The sequence below is a fragment of the Paroedura picta genome, chromosome 16, assembly GCF_049243985.1.
Source record: "Paroedura picta isolate Pp20150507F chromosome 16, Ppicta_v3.0, whole genome shotgun sequence".
Lineage (NCBI taxonomy): Eukaryota > Metazoa > Chordata > Lepidosauria > Squamata > Gekkonidae > Paroedura > Paroedura picta.
Window position 1 is genome coordinate 30,479,456 of NC_135384.1, and position 14,530 is coordinate 30,493,985.

The 14,530-nt window shown below is 51.4% G+C and overlaps 2 protein-coding genes across 2 annotated transcripts; both read left to right on the plus strand.

Annotated features, from left to right (window-relative positions):
• Position 1: 1 nt before the first annotated feature.
• RETREG3 (reticulophagy regulator family member 3) lies at positions 2 to 9,284 on the plus strand. Its single transcript, XM_077315148.1, has 9 exons — positions 2 to 235; positions 1,264 to 1,370; positions 2,316 to 2,346; positions 3,097 to 3,223; positions 3,708 to 3,792; positions 5,081 to 5,218; positions 5,639 to 5,721; positions 6,044 to 6,176; positions 6,690 to 9,284. The coding sequence occupies exons 1-9, from the start codon at positions 45 to 47 to the stop codon at positions 7,145 to 7,147; spliced, it is 1,353 nt and encodes a 450-aa protein (XP_077171263.1). The 5' UTR covers positions 2 to 44; the 3' UTR covers positions 7,148 to 9,284.
• Positions 9,285 to 10,240: 956 nt separating this feature from the next.
• Positions 10,241 to 14,343, plus strand: PSMC3IP (PSMC3 interacting protein). The gene is made up of 8 exons (XM_077315152.1): positions 10,241 to 10,589; positions 10,672 to 10,790; positions 11,544 to 11,633; positions 12,146 to 12,257; positions 12,437 to 12,582; positions 13,117 to 13,170; positions 13,832 to 13,891; positions 14,019 to 14,343. The coding sequence occupies exons 1-8, from the start codon at positions 10,550 to 10,552 to the stop codon at positions 14,073 to 14,075; spliced, it is 678 nt and encodes a 225-aa protein (XP_077171267.1). The 5' UTR covers positions 10,241 to 10,549; the 3' UTR covers positions 14,076 to 14,343.
• The last annotated feature ends 187 nt before the right edge of the window (positions 14,344 to 14,530 follow it).

Here is a 14,530-nt window from a genome sequence, read left to right on the forward strand (position 1 = left end):
GGTGACGGCGCGGGCGAGGCTCCTCCCGGCTCTCCGGGCGAAGGATGGCGGCGGCGGCGGCGGCGGCGGCGGCGGCCGGGTCGGAGCGGGAGCGGCGGGTGCGCGACCTGAGCGCCGCCCTGAGGAGCCGCCTGGGGCCCTACGAGCCGCCGCTGGGCGCCCTGCAGGCCCTGCTCGTCTGGGAGAGGCCCGCCCGCAGCGCCCTCGCCTGGGCCGCCGCCCACGCCGCCTTCGGGTGCGTCGCCGGGCAACGGGAGGGAGGGAGGCCCACCCCCCCAAACACCCCTGGCGCGGGGGCACTCCAGGCCCCACCTGGAGGCTGGCATCCCTCGGGGGTGGCGGGGGGGAGCTCCTGGAGATCGGGGGGATGGAGACTGGGGGGGGGGCGGGATGCCACGGAGTCGGCCCCCCGAGCAGCCCTTCTCTCCCGGGGACCTGATCTCTGCAGGCTGGAGAGCAAGGGGAGTAGTGGGAGATCTCCAGGCCCCACCTGGAGGCTGGCATCCCTCGTGGGCCTGGCTTTGCACCGCGGAAGGCTTGTTGACCCTTTTGTTTTGTTCACGAGGGATGCTGCCTTTGCCGGTTTCTAGTCGACGGGTGGGAAGCGATGCTTGCAGAGGCAGCTTTTCAGAGTTTACGACAAATGCTCAAAATCTTGTGGTTTGGTTTCCGTCCTGGCTGAGCAAGTCGGCTTCCCGCTGCTGCACTGGGCCTCACGGCAGGGAATGGGCTCTGGGCTCTGACGGGGCCATTCGAGGCCAAACAGAGGAGTGAGCCTCTTTGTCCCTTTGCCGGGGGAGAACAGACCGGCTCCTGGTGCTTCAGGTCACCAGACGGCTGTGGCTGTGCGAGTACCTGTTGACTGACGTAAACTCTACACAGACTTGTCTAATGAGCATCTCTTGTTAAATTTAAATATCTTGCAGTCAGCAGCAACATCAGCGCCGGCTTTGCTCACCAGAGGCATTAGTCTGTAATCACAGGCAAAGTTAAGCAAATAGGTATCAATTGGCTTGAGCTACAAAACATCTTTCTGGCAAATAAATGTGATCTCAGTGCCAGGGAAATTCTTGTGCATTGATGGAGCTGACTGTTCTGACTCCCAATGCCTTCATTAATCTGAAAGAGGTATGGCAGCATGGCCACAGAAGGGCCTTTCCACTGGAGGGTCAGTTTCCCTTGCTGTGAGATGCTGCCCAGGAGCGAAATCTGCGAATCGGCCATCTGTTTTCAGCCGTCTGAAACATTTCAATTTTTCTGCAGATTCTTTGCTCTGACATCTCTCCATCTGGTGTTCTTGGTTGCTTTCATCCTGATATTAATAGTGTGTTTTGATCAGTGGAAGAATAAAATCTGGCCTGAAATAAAAGGTGAGTGCTAGCTGTCTGCCGGGTACCAGAATTGCAGCTCTGGCTTCCCGTGCTGTCTTCTCCCTTTCCTCCCCCCGCCCCCCAATAACTGGGCTTAGGTTTCCTCAGTCCAAACGGGTTAAATATAAGACAAGGACCATGTAGGCAGGGCTCCTCCCCTAGTTGGAGGAGGCTGGAGCACAGAGATGCACCAAAGGTGAGTCTCAAGAGTAGCAGTGTACCGTTTTCCCCTCGAAAGACTGATGACTTTTTAATCAGAGAGCAGATCTCAGCTGTTCCTCTGAGCCTCTTGGCTGCTTTAGTGGTGGTTCTTCAGTGCAGAGTGCCTTGTGTAGTGTGGTTTTTGAAGGGATGAGTGATGCCTTCAGGATTCATACGAGCACACAGTTCTAGAGTAGATTTATGGCAACTGCCCAGACCTCCCTGGGAAGATCTCCACAGTTTTGGATTCTCTTATCTTAAATTATTTGCACAAACGTCAATGTTGACTGGTAACCCTCCTCTCGCCCTCAAGAAGTAAGATACTGAACAATAGAGCAGAAGCTAACCCTGTCCCTGGGTAGATCAGTGTATAAGGCACAGAACTGGGTACATATTTTAAGTTTGCAGATTCAAAAGGAAAGTGGGACCTTGGATGCTGTAACACACTTGTTGATTAATGTCTGCTGGATATTTTACTGTATTTACTCAAAAGCAAAACAGCCCTGAATGCAGGATGGGAATCACTCCCCACTCCCCCCCCCCAAAAAAAATGTTATACACACACACAAAAATATTATTGGATGAAACTGTATGTTGTATGAAAATATAATCTGTCCTCCTCTTTCTTATGGTCTACTGGGGGAAAAATAGTCTTGCATTTGAAAAAAACTAGTCTTAGATAGCTAAGCATTTCCCCAGTCATTTTCCTTGCAACTAATCCGGATGTCTTTTTTAATGTTCTAGTGGCAAGACCCGATGAATTAGACAGCGACAGGTATGGCACTAATTCAGATCCCTTTTCTTTGTACTGTGTCTTCTGTGCTTGTGTTGCCAAGCAATTCCCTTTTGTGAGTAGTGGGACAGAAGCCATGTGCCTTTGCTCCTGTGCATTGCTGCCCACCCTCTTCTTCTCATGCTTTGTGAGTGTGGTTGCAATCCTCTGCATGCTTAGAAGTAAAGCCACTCTGGATTCAGTCTGGAGTGAAGCATTTATTGGGATTGGTCTGGAATTCCCTGAAGAGTGTATTAGAAATACACTGAAAGTTATCAGATGCAGTGGTTTCATAACTGCTATTAATTATATCTTAATTTTATTAACTTTACCTATCTGCTGTACTTTAATTTATTTACCTGTCTATTGACTGTGATTGTTGTACGCTGCTCTGAGCCAGTCTGTTGGGAGGGCAGAATATAAATTGAACAAACAAATAAGGCCTTCATACTCTGTATGCACAAGTTTCCATACGTTTTACTTACTCTCTTCCTGAACTCTTGAGATGAATCACCCCTTCACACTCACAAAAGGGAATAAACTCCAACAGTAGTCAACTGCCTTCTTTTAATTCCTGCTATATTTGACAGTGACAACTTTCGGTTGGTCTTAAAAGTGCCGCTGGACGCAACCTTTATTCTGTTGCTTCAGACCAACCTAGCCACCCACTTGATTCTGTCTTGTGTGCGTAAGTGTAATAAGGGGAGCCACTTTGAACTGTCACAGGCACCCCCCTCTTTTTCGTCCTTCCAGCTGGGGCTATGTCCATCCCCAACAACTCAGTGTTCCTGAGCTCTGCCACTATTTGGCAGAAGGCTGGGTCACAGGAGACAGCTTCGTGAGGAGCATGCTGGGATTCAAAAGACACAATCCAGGCAAGGTAAGAAAAAAAAAATAAGCCCAGAAAACCCAAAGCAGCATTGCCTGGGAGGGGGCAGGAGGAAAAGAAGGGAGTGTTGTGAAGACCTGACTGTGGCAGGTCTTTCTATTCTTTCCCCTTGTGTGTGTAAATCGTCCACAGAAGCGTTCCTGTGCAGGCTTGAAGCCATGGATGGGTTTGGTGATGCTTAGAGAATTGCAGGTGAGGGAGTTAAGCACAGGGGCAGGCAGAGGATATGGCAGCTCTCTTGCTTGGGAGGACTTTCTGCAGGGTCTTGTCCCACCTGCCTTCCGAGGGGTTTTGCCCCAATCTGTTGTCCTCCTCCAGAACCTGGTCCACACACAGTGCTTAAATTCCGCCTAATGCATCCTCTGTGTCCTTGTTTGGGTCTTGGGTCTGAGTAGCAGCAACCCAAGTAGTTCTGTGCCGGTTTGCTCAGTTTCCGTAATGCCAGAAAACCCGACTCTGAGTTTTGTTTCTCCAGTTCTGCCTTCTAGCCTGCAGCTTCCTCACCTTTTTGGCTGTCTTGGGCCAATATATCCCTGGAGTCTGTCTTGCCTATCTGACGCGTGAGTATCTGTGGCTGTGCCCCTTGCTCAACAGGGCAGGGCACTAGGATGCCCAGGAGGGCTGAGCCGTGGGTTGACTAAGCCTACTTGGGTTGCACTGCACAGTATGCCTTCCTGAGTACATCCTTGCCTGCCCCCCAAAGGCTTCCTTGGGGTCTCACTTTTAAAATGTTTATGGAATTGAAGCTCTTTGATTTGTCAGTAAGAGGGCCTGTTTTATGTCCAGAGGGTCCCAGGGCCACTCCTCGGTATCTCCCGCTAGAAGGCTAAGAGAGGAAGCAATGGGAGGCCCTGGACAGATGCTTCATGTCAAAAGAGACAAGAGTCTGTGTGGCGGAAGGGGCCTGCTTCCACCCTGCGCCCTGAGGTTTTCCCAACACCGGGAGAGGCTTTTTCTTTCTCTTGGGTAACCCGCTGACATCACCTGACCATTGTAAAGAATGTCCTGCAGGGAGGGTCAGGCCTTCCAGCTTCCCTGTCCAGGTCTGTCTCCCCAGGGACTGATTTCTGTGTGTTGAGCACCTGGTGGAATAGCTGCTTGCCAACTACTGGCCTTCCCCCTGGCACTTCTTTTATAACAGCCTGTCCAAGAGGGTGGAGGCCTATGTGATAAAGAGAACTACTAGCAGCATCTTCAAAAATTATAAAGTCTATTAAAAAGAAGATGTTCACGGGGACACAATTAGCACAACACCAGATTGAGCAAGGGATTCAGAGGTGCAGTTCCTCAGTCCCTTGCTCTATACACGCCCTAACTGGTGTTAAAATATAGGAGACGCTCCATAATTTAGGATGTTATAGACCTCTGACAGAGTTCCCATTACCTGGATGCTTCCTTCATTTGTCCAGGCCAACACACGGCTAATGGCTGCCTTCTCCAGTTAAGAGTTCTGTGTGCCCCGATAGACTCAGGAGTGAGGAGCGTCCTCCTTTCTCCCCTGAGAGAACTCTCTTTCCCCTGCTTGCAAGGTCAGGCCAGGTCATAGAGGTTTTTCTGAAGCCTTCAGAAACTTCCTTCCTGAAGTCTCCCTAGTATTTAATTCCTTCAGAAGATCTCTGACCCTTGTTGGGGGATGAGATGGTCTGGATCCTCCTATTAGCATTTCTTAAGAAGTAGCTGAGGTGAGCCTGGTTAGCGAGGGGCTGACTTCGTTCTCCCTGCTAGAGAGGGGGAACTTTTAAGCCCCAGGGTGAAGATTTTGCTCAATTCAAACCTCCAAACGCATTTCTTCACAATCCTATTTCGCCTTAGGTAGCTTCCTGTGTGTGTATCTTCTTCCTCCTCTAGTGCTTTCCTTCCTCCTGTGGCCCCTGGCTGTGTGCCACCACCTCGGTCAGCGCCTGTACGCCAAACTAGAGCCAGCGCTGCAGCGGCTGGACTTCAGCGTCCGTGGCTATATGATGACCAAGCAGAGGGAGAGGCAGCGTAAGTCCGGAGCGGAGCTGCTAATCCGACTGGCCAGCGGTGTGGGGAGCACACTTGCCGGCTGAGCTTGCTGGTGTCCTCCTACTTGCTGGTGGTCAGGGGGACCTTGGCCCTTGCCGGTTCGGCTGAAAGTGCCGGGTAAGCTTGTGGCTGCCTCTGACCACTCCTCTTCTCCTATCCACTGGAAGAGAGCACAAAACCCTTTCCCACTCTGTAGTAACGTATCGTCTCGGTGGAAACTTTCTGGGGTGGGAGTGCCTCTCCCTGCTCTCGGCAGCTTCTGGCATCGGATGTCCAGGTGCTTTCTCCAGCGCCTGGCTTTGGCTTCAGCCTCTTTCCTCTGCTTGGCTCCTTGCGACCATTCTGAGCTGCCCCCTTCCCCTCCACTGACTCTTCTGTGGGACTCTGATTTCACTGCAGTGCGATACCAGATGCTGAGGAAGCACCCTGGCGCTGGGGAGGAGAGTGACAGCGAAGAAGAGCTTGCTGCTTTCTGTCCTCAGGTGAGTGAGCAGCCCACCCTCATTGGCACTTGGTGCAGGCAGGGCAGCCATAAGCCGGAGCCTTTAACCAGGCTGTGCCCCCCTGGCGTGTTAATTGCCAGCAGGTTCAAGGGCCGAGGGTCAGTTTTTCAAGAGGAATGAGACATTGTTTTGCATGGCACCCCTTTTGGCAGAGAGACATATCGGATTTGTTGAAGAATGGTTTCAGACCCATTGGGGCAGGTTTGGCTTCAGGCTGAGAAAAATGTGCAGGGATTTTATTCTACGTTGTTGCTTCCTGCAGTGCCTGAGAGCTTTGCTTGGCCCTTTTCTTCCTTTCCAGCTGGATGATGCTGCTGTTGCCAAGGAGCTGGCTATCTCCGACTCGGAACACTCTGATGCTGAAGTGTCCTGCACTGAGAATGGAACTTTCAATCTCTCGCGAGGCCAAACTCCCTTGACGGAGGGGTCAGAAGGTGAGGCCAGGGCCAGGCACCGGGGTCAGCAGGGCAGGGGGCAGGGGGCAGGGGGGGGGCTAAAGCGACGGTTTCTTTCCCATTTAAAACCAGTTAGTTGCCATTCTGCATGGGAGAGATCTGTTCCTACCCCAAAGGGCTTTCTGCAGGCAGGGACCATTTCTTTCTCCTAAGGGACGAGTAGTGTAGCCCGGCGATCCGAGGATTGTCTGGCAGCCAGGTGAGGGATGTTCAGAGGAGATTTGCCTTCCTCTGCATCTTGCCCCCCCCCCGTGTTCCTTGGATCGGATGGGACTGGCGTTGCTTGGGCTATCCAGGTCAGCGTTGCTTCCGAGGAGTGTTTGGTCAGGGCTTAGGCAGGGCCTGGGGTAAGGAGAAGACAAATGTGGAGAGACCGTTCCCAGCTCACAGCTTCCTCGGAGACTCAGTGCCGCTCTAAAAGAATGATGCCATTTGATTCTGCTAAGCAGCCCAGACATGGCTGTAACTGTCAAGTTATCCGTCCCTCTTTAGACCTTGATGGCCATAGCGACCCTGAGGAATCTTTTGCCCAGGATCTCCCCGACTTCCCCTCCATCAACCCGGAGGTGACGGGAATAGATGACGAGGATGACACCAGCATAGGCATTCCAAGCCTGGCCTTCCGCGCACAGGGCCAGGACGACCCCCGGCTCTCCTACGACAGAGAGGAAGTGCCCTCGGTATCCTTCCTTGGGGCGGGGTCTTCCACGCACAACCTCACCAACGACTTGGCCGGCTTCGTGACCAGAGGCATGATCCAGCTGGCCTTGTCCGGGAGCTCCCCATTGGCTCCTGCAGACGGCAGCAGGCAGCCGCCGCCGCCCACTGCCAGGGCCTTCCTCCGCACCTCCAGCTCCGAGCTGGACACCGATGCAGAAGGGGACGACTTTGAGCTGCTCGACCAGTCGGAGCTGAACCAGATGGACTCTGCCAGCTCCCGGGGCCAGTAAGACCACTGACCTCTCCTTCCCGTGGGGCAGAGGTGGAGGCGGCCTGGATGAGAGCAGGCGGACGGACGGACGTTCGGCTCCTGGGGTCGTGGGCTTGGTGAGTGGGAGAGGCAGCCGGGCCTTCCAAATAAACTCCTCCTTGGCACATTCCGTGACTGGCTATAGAACGTGTGGCCTCTGCACTGCCCTTAGGTCACTGTCCGCCACATCGCTTGTTCAGAGCCGAAGTCTTAACTCCTCCTGTTGTGGCCGTTCTTGTTAAAATAGGCCTGCATGAGGTCATTCAATTCCTGAATGGAATAGAAGTCAAGCAAAGGAACCGCATCCTTTGGAAGCCGAGCACTGTCCACAGCAAGTTGTAGAGTCCTGTGAGCAACCAAGGTGACCCTCACGCCATATTCCCCATTGAGATTTTACTCCCCCGAGCCTATCGAGTGTGTGCGTGCTCTGCGTGTATAAGAGTTTGGATCTGCCACTTCTGGGATGCTGGAAGCCAGTTCTCTTCCCCCAGGAAATATTTGCCATGACTCCACATTCATCCTTTGCCAGACCCGAGCCAGGCTCTTGCCGTACCCTGTAGCTCGTTTTGGAAAGGAGAAGGAAGTCCTGAGACGGCCCTGCCCACAGCAGTTCCTTGAAAGTTCAGGCTGAAGCTATGTGCTGATGGCAGGGATAGGATGGTGCTGTCCTCGGAGGTCAGTTTAGTCCTTTTCTTGCCCTCACCCCCACCCAGCCGTTGCCAGAGTCTACACGTCTGTGGCAGCCATGAACGCACTTCCTCATTGAGCAGGGCTGAGCTACTAAACTGGAGCATGCAGCCCTTTTGGCAGCTGTGGCTTTTCAGTCTCTTGCCCTTCAGCTCAGGTGGCCCCTCCTTATGCTGGACAATCCTGTGCTGAGAGTGGCCCCTTCTTATGCTGGAATATAAGTAGAAAAGTTCAGCTACTAGCCTAGGTCACAAATGTCAACCGGTGGTAGAACCAGATGGTCAAGGCCTATTGCCTACAGGTCTCCAGCTCTCCCTAAACAGGTGCAAGTGTTTTTAAAATTGGGCCTTTTAGGGGCTGAGGCTGTCTGGGAAGAAAGGTGTTGGTAGTATCACCTGGAGTGCAGTACACCTTTGTCTCTTGAGGACTCTTATCTCGTTGCGAGTCCTTACGTAAAACAATGTGCGATAGATTTGGGGATTCCTGTTCCTAGTTGCATTGCTGGGGGATGTTGCCACATCTCTCAAGAACAGCCTATTTTCAGATGGTATCGGGATCTTCAGCATGGTGAGGCGCTGGGACTGTTGTTGCTCTTTGTTTGAGCGAGGTTGTGTTCCTGAACCAGCATCTCTGACCTGTGAAAGAACACAGGCCTCCATACACTGTGGAGATGCTGCTGCTAAAATGTTCACAAATCTGGTGCTCCATCTCCTGTACAGAATTCCATGGGGGATGGAGGTGTTGTATGCAACACTATTAGAATGGACATCTGAAAATTCTGCTTAGCCCAAAGCCACTCTGGTGAACTTGTGTGATGACTAGAGACTTGTAAGAATGCTATCATGGCACATTTTAGAGGTTGTATCCATGAGCCTTTAATGACATGTGAATCTGCAGAACTGAACCATTTTTTTCCAGCTGGGGAGCTGGGCTCTCAGGCCCTCTAGTTCCATCCTAACTCTTGGGTTCAGCAGAGGATAAACTTAGACTTTTTGACAGCATTTGAAGACCTTTGCTGAACTCTTGTCTATTTGTTTCCTTGGCCAGGCAGTAATGTGGTGGTGTAAATTCTAGTTGCCTAAGTAATGCTCACAAAAGCATCTTGGGTGGGGCTTTGTAAATGGCTTGATTTTATAGCATTTGTGTGGTGGTATCATGGTATTAACTGCCATTTCTAGTGTTTATAAGCAGTCAGCATTGTGATTGTTCATAGGTCAATTTTGTCACAGTACATTTTTTTAAAGTAATTTAAACAAATTGCTCATAAGTTGGGGGTAACTTTATCAGATTTTGTGTTCTATGGATTCAAATAAAATTCTAATGCAATAAGACCACACATTCTCCACTATACTAATAGTGAGATGTTATTTCTGGTTTTGTCAAGTGTTTTTCTTCCTGAATTTGGTGCAAAATAAAGAATTGGAAACAAACTCAGTTTCTTTGTTTATTACTTCAGTTGTAATATTGGGCCTTGCTTTGAAGAATTTTTATGTTGGCCCACATTGCAGTGAAACAGTTTGCTTTGTTTCTGTTCTTCCATTACTGCCATCACCCTCTCCCACAGCTAGAGAGAGAATCAAGTACTTTCCAAATTAAGCTTTACTCATTAAAGCACAGAAATGGGAAGTAGTCCTCTGCACTTGATGCTGTGTCGGAAACATGTCCTGCCATATCTTAATGTTTCAGCCCCAGGTCTTTTTGAAGCCTGAGTTATGATGGATTTAAAAGGCTGGAATTCTGCTTAGGTTTGTACTGGGAATCCTTGAAACCAAATTTTAAATCCTTGAGTTTCCTTTTTAACAGATTGTGTTCTTACAGGGGGGAAAAGCAGCCAAGGAAAATTCTCCAAAATAGTGTGCTGCGTAACATTTTTGGTATAAAATATCAATACAAATTTATATATCAAAAGCCATGTTTGTATCCAACATATACATTGAATCTGCAGTGATCAAAGAAACAAATGCAAAGACAATCCCAAAAGCCTTCTTCTCTGCCACGGCAGTAGCACACGGCAGAAGGAAGGCTTGCTTGCCGCAGAATGAGTCTAGAGTTTCTCCAACAATGGTGAAGAGTGGGCAGTATCTCGGCCATAGGAAGAAGCATCAGTGAAACGGGAATGTTTGACAAACATTTGCAAGTCTAATCTCCAAGAAGTGCAATTTTGTAAACGCCAGGGCGGCGATGGCCTGGAAGCTGGGCTTTGCAAGGCAGATTTTTGGGGCTCTGTGCCAGAAAAGGTTCTGGGTGGCTTCTGCACGTGTCCCTTTTTGCCATATTTTGGGCCGTGCAGACGTGCTGGGTCGGGGCTTTTGCGCTCCCCCAGGAAGCCAGGTGTGACGCGCCCTCGATGAGGCCCCATTAAAGGAAATTCCCGACGCCGCAACCCGCGGCCGAGTCCAGCGGAGTCTCCTTCCCTCCGGGCCGGAAGCGGAAGCACTGCGCCCCGCCCCTTCCGCCGCCGCCTCCCCCCTATTGGCCGAGCGCCGGGGCCTGGTGCGCAGGGCCAAGTCCTCCCCCGCAACCGCCTCCCGCCGCGCAGGTTCCGCGCCCGACACAGGCCTCGCCCGCCCGCCCGCCCGCCCGCCCGCCCGAGGAGAAGCCGCCTCCGCCGCCGCCGCCGCCTCTGCCCCTTCCTCCGCCTCTTCCTCCTCCGCCTCCTCCTCCTCGCCCCGCTGCAGCCGCCGAGCCCCGCGGAATGAGCGCGGGAGGGAAAGTCCGCGAAGGGGCGGCGAAGGGTGAGGAGGCCGCTCCCCCCTCCCCCTCCCCGGAGGAGCCCCTCCCCCTCTGACCCCCCTCTTCTCCCCCCCCCCCCCGCAGGAGGGTCCTCCGCCGCCGCCGCCGCCATCCTGCTGCGCTACCTGCAGGAGCAGAACCGGCCGCACAGCGCCCAGGACGCCTTCGGGAACCTGCAGCGGGAGCACGGCCTGGGCAAGACGGTGAGGACCCCCCCCCCCCTCTGGGGGTGGGAGGGCTGCTCGGGGCTGGTCCCGCCACCCCCTCGGGAGGAGGCCTGCAGCACTCGGGGCCCGCCGGCCCGGAAACAAGAGCCACCCGAGGCCAAGCTGGACGCCTGAAGAGAGAGGCCCAGCACAGCAGGCACCTGGGGGGCGCAGCCGAAGGAGGCCAGCCCCACAGCGCTTTCCAAAGGGCTCTCCAGAGGTGGCTGCAGCCCTGCTGGGAGCCCTGCAGAGAGAGGGCCCTCTGGACAGCAGCAGCGCCGGTTTGGGCACCCTTAAGCAGCAAGACTTAGTGGAGGATGCTGGCTGGGACAGGTGGCCACCCCTTCTATAAATCCTTATCTGCGCTTAGTCCTGACCCTTTACAGCAACAGAGTCACACCAGGTGTCAGAATTCAGCTGTGCTGTCCCTGTCGCTGGTAAGACAGTAGTAAAATGGTGTTGCATCCAGTACAGGACTTCATGGGCCTCGCCATCCTCGCAAGGAGTTGATTTCCCCTGGCTTTGGGGGTATACAGACTAGGCATTGTGATTGGCAGTTGCAACCAGGGTTCGTAGGGCAGGCCGCCTTTGACACACTAGTATCTGGGAGGTATTGGTTGGAAAACATGGTTCCTTGTTTGGACCAAGGTATTTGTGTGTTGATGCAATGTCTCCCTGCCGTTCACTGCACAGATCTCTCAGGGATACTAATTTATTTTTGTTTTCTACTTTTCTATCTCTCTGCTTTAGGCTGTAGTGAAGGCATTAGAACAGCTAACACAACAGGGGAAGATCAAAGAGAAGGTTTATGGGAAGCAAAAAATCTACTTTCCAGACCAGGTAAGAGAGGTCGCCTGGAATTTCTGTGGAAATTTCCTTAGTCACTGAACTACCTTTGAGAAATATTTCAGAGATGATTTTCTTGTAGTATTTTCCATTACTAGGAAAATATTTCTGTTAGTCTTCTGTTTTACACTCTTGAGTTTTCATATATAAGCCTTAATTTTTTTTTTGTTTTAATATTTATCAGGCAATTACAATAGGTCCTTTAAAATAATTCAACTAAGTTTCATAACCTAGATTGTTTAATAATACAGGGAAACACTTTTTAGTTTTACAAAGCAAGAACAAATGTGCTCTTCGTGGGATTTAATTTATAAGTTGCTACTCATTATTTGTGGTATGTTGGTAGGACGCTTGTAAGGGAGGGGTGGGACTCTGGCTGTTCACATTGGTACTTACTGATATATCCAACCTTTCCTCGCAAAATGGGTCGTGTCCAGAAAAGTCTATGATGTCACAGCAGCTACTGTACCCTGCCTGCCTTCTGGTTTGTCACTTTTGTCATCTAGGACAACTTTCCCAGTGCGAGCGACTCAGAGCTCAAGGTCCTGGACAATGAAATTTCAGATCTGTCTTGCAAAGTGCAGACCCTCCAACAAAACTGCTGTCTCATGGAGTCAGGTTTGTTCTGTTGGATTGCCCCTTTGCTGCTCAGCCCCTGTATGAAATGCAGGTAGGCAGAGTTGTGCTCCCAAACAGCACGTAGCCTCTGTGGATGGGATGTGCCTTGGCTGAAGGGCACACTGCCTCTGCAGTCTTTCCCACTGACAGCTGCTGCAGCTGCCATTTTAACATTTCAGAACTGAAAGAACTGAAGGGCTCTATGACAACCCCAGAGATGGTGAAAGAGATCGAAGAGTTAAAAAAAGATTGTGCCAATTATACAGAGAAACTGGAACGGATTAAATCTGCTGCCAATCATGTGACCCCTGAGGAGAAAGAAAAGGTAACACAACTGCAGGGGAAGGGCCAGTAGCAGTGACTAGCATGGTTTCTGGCTCCCCTTCTGCTGCTCTCCCCCCCCCCCTTGCTTTAGACAGGGTGTCACAGTATGTTTCAAATTGAATACAAGCCCCAAGGGGTGGGTGAGAGGTGAAAATTTTTTTGGGGAAATGACAGAACGGGCTTGGACACCCTTGTGGCATGTGGATGAGGCCTACAGCACTAGCATCTGCAGCATTCAAGAACCCTGGCTCATCCAAGGTGGATGAATTGAAGAAAGATGCCGTTCTTCAGGCTCATAACTCAAGACAAGTGGCATGCCCTTCCTTTCACGGCCCTGCCCCGTACACTTGCCAAGCAGCATCTGCTTTGTAAAGGCATGGCTATTTCCCATTTTTCCTTGTCCTTCCACCCCCTGTGAGCGCTCCGTCCCCTGTGCTGTTGTGCCTCTGGTCTTCAGCCTTCACTAGTCGTCTTTGTTCGCCATGCTGCTGGATGCTGGGAATAAAAGAGCCCCCCCCCCCTTTGCTGGTTGCAGGTATATAATGAGAAGAAACTCTATTGCAGAGAATGGCGACGCCGGAAGAGAATGGTGAGCAAGCTGTTTGTCTCTCCAAGGGTGGGAAGGAGGAATGACATGGGAGGCTCCTCAGAGGAGGGTCTGCCCATACTGTGCTTGAGATCCTGATATTGTACTCGATGCAGGGGGAGTTGAGAGGGGACAGGGTGGACAGTGTCTTCGCGATGACCTATAATGGACAAGTACAGTTTTTGATTCCGTAGCTTGCTAATGAATCAGCTTGCTAATGAATCATAGCAGATCAGGCACATGGGGGTGTCACTCTCTGGAGGGGCACACTCTGCCTTTTGTATCAAGATGCCAGCTGGCTAGTTGTCAGAGGCATTTAGTTCCAAACACATCCCAGAATGAGTCGTCTCTCCATTCAGAAGCTGAATTTCCACCAACACGTTTAAAATGTCATTTTCGGTCTGCAGACGATCTAGAGTTTAGTCCATTCATACTTTAGGGACCAAGCCGATACCCAGGGAAGATTTTGATTCTCAAAGGCTCAGGAAAGCCTTGCCGGGTTCCTAAGGTGCTCCTGGACTCTGATATAGACCTTTTTACAGTGGAAAAATTATTTCTGTACTGTCTGCCTGAAGGGCTATTTTGTCAAGAGTACTTGGGCTGAGCAGCAACCCTGCCTCAGTTGGAGGGTGTCGATCTCAAGGTTTGCGTCTTGTTTCTTTAGGCCACGGAGCTGCTGGATGCCATCTTAGAAGGCTATCCCAAGAGCAAGAAGCAGTTCTTTGTGAGTACACGCTTACTCCACTGGAGTTCCACTGAGGGCGGGTTCTGGTTATGTACCTTAGACTAGCCGTAGGGTCCCTTGGCCTGCCCTGCATCTTAAGGGATGCCGTGTTGTCTTTTCTGTTAAGGAGGAAGTTGGCATTGAGACTGATGAAGATTTCCATGTTACTTTACCTCCCATCTGAGTTAAGGGCTCTTCTGGTACCCGGAACAGCAGCCACCTGTTTAGCATTCTTTTCCCATCTCTGTATGTTTTTTTTTAAAAAAAACCCTTTGCATGCAATGGAACAGGGAGGGGGGGGGGAAGCAGACCCTGCCAAACACCCTACTAGGCTCAGTCATCCTTCCCGGGCTGATGGCTATTTTATTCTTCCAGCTGTTTGTCGCACTGTACTGGTAAGCCCTGGAGAAAAAGGAGTGGGAGGGGGGAAATAAATATTTAAATTGCTCTGAGAGGTGGGTCGTCATTTCTTTGGGGAACAAGCCCATGCCTGATGGGGGAGGCCTGGCAAGATCCCTAATGAAACCCCCTTGAATGGCAGTAAGGCTCAGTCCTGAGCAGCAGTAGCTTCTTGGTCCTTGGAAAACATTCTGAAATGACGAAGAACATGCTCAGTCAGGCGCCTTCCGATAGGTCAGA